The 8316-nt window shown below is 40.2% G+C and overlaps 1 protein-coding gene across 1 annotated transcript; it reads right to left on the bottom strand.

The window, feature by feature from the left end:
• Positions 1-402: 402 nt before the first annotated feature.
• On the bottom strand, positions 403-4657 carry ptgfr (prostaglandin F receptor (FP)). Its single transcript, XM_028404428.1, has 2 exons — positions 3866-4657; positions 403-714 (listed from the first exon to the last, which is right to left on the bottom strand). The coding sequence occupies exons 1-2, from the start codon at positions 4655-4657 to the stop codon at positions 403-405; spliced, it is 1104 nt and encodes a 367-aa protein (XP_028260229.1).
• Positions 4658-8316: the final 3659 nt, after the last annotated feature.

Raw genomic sequence — 8316 nt, 5'->3', positions numbered from 1 at the left:
GCAGACTGGACTGCGATCGTTCCATATGTATCAATATCATTACAAATACTATATAAAACACTGTTTGTGATTTACACTGATGTATATTCATGTGGTCAAATATGCGGTGCAGCCCTGTGATATTAACAGCAGCAATGATAAGTACATTCAGCAAATATCAGTACAGCCATGTAGAAATTTCTGCAGTAAACAAACACTTATTCTGTGCAAAAGGATGAATGAGAAAAAGCCTGCGACCTGTTACTGTTGCATTTTTGCTGATGCAGAAAGCAGAGCTGAAGGTTGAGAACAAAAAGTTTTCTTACATGATAAACTACTGCCAGAATCATTATGAATAGAATATTACTATTTATCTTTTGAATATTGTGTCATTTCAGTGATCAAGTCTTCTCAGATGAGGGTTCAGGTGATGGTTTTGATGGTGGTGTCCGGCAGAGGCTGTCTGTTGAGGCAGCGGCAGTCAGGTGGACCACTACCAGAGTTGCTGGTCTCCATTGAGCTGCGGAGCATGCTGCGCTGCCAGCGGTGGAGAGTACGAAACTTTGAGCCCCAGCAGCCTTGAAGCAACATGAATATTTTCCTCAGTACCGCCTTCCTCAGCAGGATGTAGACCCAGGGATCCAGGATCTGGTTCCATGTGGCCATACGTATCATCAGCAGATTGAAAGATGCAGAATCATCTTTGGCTCTGGTACTTAGAAAAATGACATGGATCTGGTGGAGTGGTCAGAGAAAAAAAACAGACAAAATATTCAATACATATATTCAAAGACCAAAATACACTCAAAAAAGTCAACAAGGGGGGTTGTGCAGTATTTATGAGCTTTCATTAACTGCTGTTAGCCTGAAGTTGTGTAAGCTAGATACATAAATGTGATGTCTCATAGAGCAGACATCACATTTAATGTTGCAAATTATGAAAGCTGAGCCTGTCTCATCCTCTGTTTTAAAGCAGTAGGCCAGAACCTATTCACTTATTTTTGGTGAATTTGAAAAACCATTTATTTGTAGGTCTATAGTTCTCTTAGGAGCATGTAATAAGTCTAATTAATTAGATTTTCTCATTTCAATTTCTAACTTTATTAGCTGTAAACCTTTTGAATTTCAGATCCTGGCTTTGATAGCCTACTGTATATCTGCTCCCTCCTTCATTGATGCGGTGTTAGGTGGCGGTGCTGAGCTTTTATTGTGGCAGTGTAAGGGTTGCAGTTCAAAAACCTCAACTATGGTCCAGTTACTAAAACATTATAGGTTAAACCATCTCCATGATGGGTGCAGGCACCCATGTCCTTGCTCATATATTACCGGTAGTTGTCTGTGTAATAAATAAAAAAAATAAATAATAGAAACTCAATTTTATTCATAAAGGGCATTTTACAATAAGAAATTGTCTCAAAGTCCGGGCATGCACTCACATAAAAACAGAAAGCACCTTGGTTATTCTTACGGCGACTTTAAACCTGGACTAGTCGCTGTACGAGATGAGTTTTGAAAACTCAAGTCTTTCAGGTAAACATGGAGGCAGTGATGTATTAGAAGAAGCCCAGCTCGAGGTACAGTCTAGTTTTCGGATGGGTCAGAAAATGTTGAGAAAATGATAGAAGAGAAATTTGCAGCCATGTTGCTTAAACTGGAAAACATCCTGCACGTTCCTACTAGTGCAGTCAATAAACTTTTACAGGACTTGCGCTTTTTTAATAGCTCTGCATCACTGAGTAAAATTAAATGCAACTGTTTCTTTAGCCTGTCACTCACTTCTCAGTTGACCTTCCATGACCTTCTTCTCTCCTATCAGCTTGGTGATTGCTTCAGTCTTTTTCTTCTGTGGAAAATTCACTGAAGAGCTGCTCACAGAAAAGCGAGTTTCCTACTGAGACTCTAATACCAGGCTCAAAGTTTTCTTTGAGTTGATCCATTTTCAGTGTCTCGTTTTCAGCAGAGACTTGGATGAACTTTGCCCGAGATTCGTTTTGGATTGTTTGGTTTCCTCTGACCTTCATGGCCAGAGATTGTTGGAGCAGGATAACCTCATTTTTCTGTTTTTTAGTTTTCTCTCCAGCTAGTGTTACTTGTTGATAACTGTCGACTCTGACGTTGCTCCTGCTCCTAGTTTTCTGCTCCATCTCTTCCTTCAGAGCGGCCAGTTCAGCTCTCGTGGGCATTTCCATTTCAAATTGTTTACTGTGACTTTCTACAGCTAATTATTGGATATCATATGTCACAGCCCCATGTTTTCATCTGTCCTCGTCCCTCTGCGTCGGCATCAAGCGGAGTGTCCGCGGCTCATCTACTTCCTATATTACTATGTGAGTTGTTGTAAGCATTAGTACTTGTTTTAGCTAGCGCTATGCTGAGGCATTGGTTTTGAGTTTAGGCCTCTTGTTCTGCATGGGCTGTATCAGAACTGTGAACAGACATGCCTGTTTCTGTTAGCATAGCACTAGCTAAGGCACATGTTTTGTTAGTTTCTGTTTATCCCATGCACACTGTTGTTTTTCTTTTTGTTATTGGGTTATTAATTGTTTTATTATATCAAATAAACACCTTGCCTGACCAAATCAACCTGGTTTTATGTTACTTCCCCTTCCCTACCAGAGCTGAGGTCACAACATAATGGGTGCTCTCCCGGGATACTTTATGTAAGACAAGGTATTTAATGGATTGTTTTGTTTAGCATGCGTACATTGTTATTAATTAGTTTCATTTTTAAAACCTCAGTGGTTTTATTTGAAGGGGGAAGGGTGTTAAGGCCCCAGGCCTTTTTAGTTATCTTGTGTGTTTTGTGTGTGTGTTTTCACAGTGTAATAATGTTTACTGTAATTGTTCACAGAACAGGGGATATAATAATAAACCTGGACCAAAACACACTTACGCTATGATAAAGATGTAGTGAAATATGTGTAGGAGCTATTTTGCCAATTTTTTCATTTGAATAATTTGTGTATTTTGGGTTAGTTTTTGGGGTACTATTTAGCATGTTTATTTAATGTAAATTTGTTATTGATTAGTTTATTTTGTTTAATTATTGTTGCTTTTTAGCATCACTAGGGGGCACCAAGGTTATTTAGGTAAGCACTAGACACAGGTAGACCAGAATGCACCTGGGTGGGTAAATGGTTTTTTACCAGCACAGGAGAGACAGCAGGGAAAAAGTTTGTCTGGTTGTCTGCCTGAACATGGACAAAATAAACCTGCCATCAAAAATGATTTTTAAGAATAGACATAGAGTTTTCTCCTGCCTGCGTAAACCAAATACCCACGGTGCATAGAAGTGATTGTTTAAGTTGATCGCTTTTCTTTAGTTAAAGTTTCAAATATTATTGACAAATTGTCACTACAATATGTTTTGGATAATAATTCAGATTGTATATTTAAAGCAGCAAAATGTTTTTCAAATTGTTATCTCTCACTGGGTATGGCAGTGGGGTACAACGCTGCCATGATGAATTTCCACCAGTGTACAATTCAGACACTTTTTGTTTGTTTTTGGTGGAATATAATGGAAACAAAATGTATCGTATATGTATATGTAAAGTATTTGGTAGCAGTACACAGCACAGTCGAATTAAAAACAACATTTTGTCTACTTATTTTTCTTCATACATCTTATTTCAAAGCCAAGTTGTAGGTTGTCACTAACTGATCCATCTCTGTCACACTGATGTAAAAGCCAATTAAGTAGAAGTATGTGGGAGTGTAGATGATAATTAAACAATATCATTTGTAATATATGAGTCATGATTAATAAAGACTCTCCCTCTCTGGGCTTTAGTGACTCATAGTTGACCCTTGAAAGAGCTCCTGCAGTGTCAGTCTGCTCTGTAATTCTTCTTAAGTTCAAGGAGAACTTAGGAGGAGCTCTTACCAGCAATGGGCCCCAGCACACGCAGGACACCACCATGATAGCCAGCAGCTGGCAGATCATCTCTATGTGGTAGGATGTGCCTCTGCAGTGATGTTTGCGGTGCAGCCTGGCCTGCAGAACACAACTCGTCAATGTGTTGCACACAATGGAGAGCAGCAGTGCCAGAAGCCCCAGCGTGGAGAACAGCAGTGGCAGGAGCACATCCAGCCAGTCTTTGGGTTGTTCTATGTGGAAGAAGCACCAGCTCCTAGACCTCTGAACTGCGTAGGGCCGCCACAGCAGCACAGGTAGCACAGCCACCAGGGCAGCAAGCAGCCAGGTGAGCCACAACAACCTTTTCATGTGATGGGAGGCCAACGCCGTGGAGTGGAAGATAGGCCTGGTGACTCCAATGCAACGCTCCACAGCCATGGCACTTCCCAGAAACAAAGGGCTCAGGCCAAAGAACACCATGCATGCCCCAAATACAGTGCATACAATGTGGTGAGGGTCAAAAACCTCCCATTTCTTCTTCGAGCTGTAAACAAAAAGCACCAGTGAGCCGTTGATGAGGTGACCCAGCAGGTCTGTGACAACCAGACCGCTGGCAAACAGCAGGAAGGAAGCCTTGGACTTTATCCGGACACGGTTGTAGGATTTAACCAGAATGAAGAGTGCCAAACTGTTGGAGACGATACCCACAGTCATTGAGATGACTGACGCAGTGATGGACTGCTTCTCATGGCTACAGGTGATATTAGTGGGTCTGACCTCTGACCTGCAGACCGTCTCTGAGCTCTCATTGGCTGACATGTCGGATTAAATCTGATGGAGGGGAGAAAGGAAGAAAACTGATTGATTAGAGCCATAAATCCCTGCTTTAAATGGCTTTAACAACAACTATTATTAAAAACAATAAACCAAATATGTGAACATATGTCTTTACATGATCTTTGACAAAGCTCCGTTTAACTGCAACTATGGCTAAACTCCGATGGTAAGTACCTGCGCTTCTTTCTCCTTCACGTTCATGTCACCGTGTCTCGTTTGTTAAAACTAATCGACAGAATGTCAGGTGCAGTTCCTTACCTTCAGGTCTGGTCTTCTCTGATGCACCACGCCATCCATACGTCAGCAGTTTGTCTTATCTGTCTTTTGTGATTGTTGACAAAGAAAAGCGACAATTTCTTCCCGCCTATAAATGCAAAAATACAGTATTCCGGTATCTCCAGTGTTCCAGTCTGTGTTTCGTGTGCGCTCAGCAGGTGCCGAGTCTTGGCGAGAGCGCACAGAAGAACTGCGAGGATGCAGCTGAAACTCCAACGCACCTCAGAGGCAGCCCGAAAAAAAAAAAAAAAACATCTTCTCCCTGTGTTTACACACTCTCTGGTTCGAAGCGGATACAGCCGAGCCATTTCCACAATGCGCATCTCTTTTAGTTACTGTTGTTATGGCGCGATAATTTACAGAGCCAGTTAAAAAATGTCAGCGCACACTCAGGATTGATTGGATTCTTATTGTGATAATATGCGTCCACAAAAGAGGACAGAAGTGTTTCTGGAGCCATGCATAATATTTAGCGCATTCTGTACATTTCTGTCATGTCGCCTGTAGAAACTTTTTCTATTTGCTGATGTAAATATGAATGGAAATGTAATATCATTCCTATAGAATGTATCATATGTCATTACCACTACAAACATTTATAGCTCACTTTAAATACCTCAGTGACTCCTCCAGAGTCTGATTGCACTTTTATGTGGCAACAAAAAGAAATCACTGAGTACTGATGATGCAGTTACTTCATACTCCTGCTGTTTTGTTATCTGCAGTATCAGCACTGTCCCACAATTGTTTTTTTTCAAGAAATTCAATTTCACAGTAGGACATTGGAAACAAGTGCTAGGGGAGGTTTGTTTAGATTCACAGGTCCTCTCACAGATGTTGTTTTGGGGGTAGAAGAGTTCCATATATTCATTGGCTTTCATAAAATGCAGTGTTTGGCTAAAGGATGGCAGCAGCCATGTCCATCTCTGATACAGTTTTTGATCTGTCATAATAAAACCTTTAATCTACAAATGGAAAGCAAATACTACATACTGTACTTCAGATTCCACTGTCAATACGGAAAGGTCTTCTTCAAGGAGAAAATGAAAAAAACATATTAATCCGCATGAAGACGTGTGTATATGTTCTGGTACCATTAAATGATTTTTGTTTGACTATCATCAGAAATCTTGTTTTCCACGTATAGTTCCGGACAGAAAACATATCATGACCTTAAAACTTGTAGACAGACCGGAGGCAGAGATGAATTAAATACAATAAAAGTTACATGAAAGGAAGAGAAAAGGTCAGGGTAAAAAAACTAAGTATATAATACAGAGCTACATACTTAACCCAGACAGTGAATCATTGTGTGTGGGAGCTTGCAGTGTAAGACATCTTAGGAACTTTCATTTTTTTTATTAAAGGATGGTATTTTTATTTTATTTATTTGTTTGTTCTGTTCTTGAATGTTCCAAAGTTATGGAAAAAAGGAGAGGGTCACATGGGCTCAAAGACATGGCACACCCTTTGTAGGCTGCAGGTTACCATGACTATTGAAATAGGTACTTCTTAATTGTCTTGGTTTTGTCTTCCACCTGACTGCTAGGAGCTTGGGATCTTTGCATAAAAAGGCAACAGTTCTTGGTTACATTTAGGGAGGCTGCAGGCAGGCTTGTTGCACCACGATGATGTAATCAGTCCCCATATGAAGCCCCTGAAATGAGACACAGCACGCCACAAACAGATTTGTAAGTAATTATCTACACATATTTCTGAAAAGTTTTCTTCAGTAAAGTAGATGGTTCCACCGTTTATGTGTGAGTAAGCACTAAACCATGCAGGCAGCCAAAACGACAGACACAGCAGGTTTTATAGCTCATGAATTGTTGACAGTTTTGGAGATTTGTTTTCCCCTGTTAAACTTCCTAAGTTGGGCACCTTCTCCTCCCTCAGCGTGGAGTGGAGATCATCTCTGGTTTCATTGTCATCCGGTTTTCCCCACTCCACATGTCTGCTTAGGTTTGGTACGATTTCACTGTTTGGCAATTTAATTCTGGATATTCCTTCTGACAAAGATGACCATGTGTCAGCAGTAGCTGTTTATATACTCATGTCAGAGCCCCAGCCTGGTGATGAAATGAGCGCACTCTCCATGGATATGCCTGAGACTTGTTTTGTTGTAGAAGAACCGAAAGTTTGAGCTTTTCTTTTATGAGGAAGCCAAGTGGCCTTCACACTCCCCATGCTATACACCCACTAAACTCACAACCAGGAGGAGCAGGAAGCGTACATTTTCTGGATGAGAAGGGAAGTAGCCAAAAGTTGCACTCACATCGGACAGAGCTTCAGTTTCCTTACTTAAGTTCTAAGTCAGAGAGCCCTGAGGTCAGCATTATTGATTGAGATTGTCTCCTTATATCTTCTGTGGTGCCAGCAGCTGAAGCAGACAACCTCAGGCTACAAGCAAACACTGAAGAAGAATTTGTACATGGAAACCAAATTGTTCATCATCACTAAAACGTATACTATCATTACAATACAGTTTCAAGTTTAAGCCCTGAGCTCAATGCAGATGTAAGTGTTTTGCTGTCGGGGTCAAAATTCATAACTAATCCACATATATTAGTGTAACTTTATTCCATTTCTGGTCGTAATTACCCTGAAGTATTGATACTAAAACTTTAAATAGAGTGTGTTTCCCTTTAACCAAAAGTTAAATTGCATTGAGGTTAAATTGCTGAACATGTGCTTTAACGCTCTATCGTCTTTGAAGAAATGTTGAATTATTTCATCCTCCAGGGGTTCATTTCCTCAGTAATTCCTTGTTCAACAGACATTCTTTCAAATGTCCTTTTCACAGCTTAGTGGAAAGAAGAGTGAGAGAAGTCTCTCTGCAGTCAGCTATCAGACTATGTGCCAGCAATATGGAACAAAAGTAGTATAGCCTGTCGTTCATTCATTTTTTTATTACAAAATTGTGCACAAAGACACAGTGTTTACCTGGAAATATGGTTCAGTCTGACATCTTATGTTACAAAGCATTTCTCCTAGAGACCCTGCACTGTATGAAATACCAAGAGAAATTGGTGTCTCCTTTCTTGGAGCTTTTTGTCTTGTTTCATAATCGAAAGCATGATTATTGATTATAGGAATATAATTAATAAAAACATAATGACGTCACTGTTAAGGTACACTTTGGTGATTTGCCCATAATTTGCCATCACATCAATATTTTACCTTATGTGAGGTCACGTTTTACCACCAAATTATTGCAGTTCAAATTTTGCAGAATCCATTAACTGCTACATTTAGTTAATGGACTAAATTCCTGCAGCAGATGATCCAGCAGCTTTATTAAAAATCAGTTTCTGGTGCAGCTCTGAAGGTAGAAAGGCACTTTGAGTTTTCTGTGTCTGAACATC

The sequence above is a fragment of the Parambassis ranga genome, chromosome 4 (assembly GCF_900634625.1).
Source record: "Parambassis ranga chromosome 4, fParRan2.1, whole genome shotgun sequence".
Classification (NCBI taxonomy): Eukaryota; Metazoa; Chordata; class Actinopteri; family Ambassidae; genus Parambassis; species Parambassis ranga.
This window is presented reverse-complemented; position numbering and strand designations above follow the sequence as displayed.

Bases quoted from the DNA above. Each gene is read 5' to 3' on its own strand.
- ptgfr (XM_028404428.1), bottom strand. From the start codon at position 4,657: ATGTCAGCCAATGAGAGCTCAGAGACGGTCTGCAGGTCAGAGGTCAGA. The intron at 715-3,865 runs GTAAGAGCTCCT...CCACTCCACCAG, and splicing joins TGTGCTGGGGCCCATTGCTG to ATCCATGTCATTTTTCTAAG.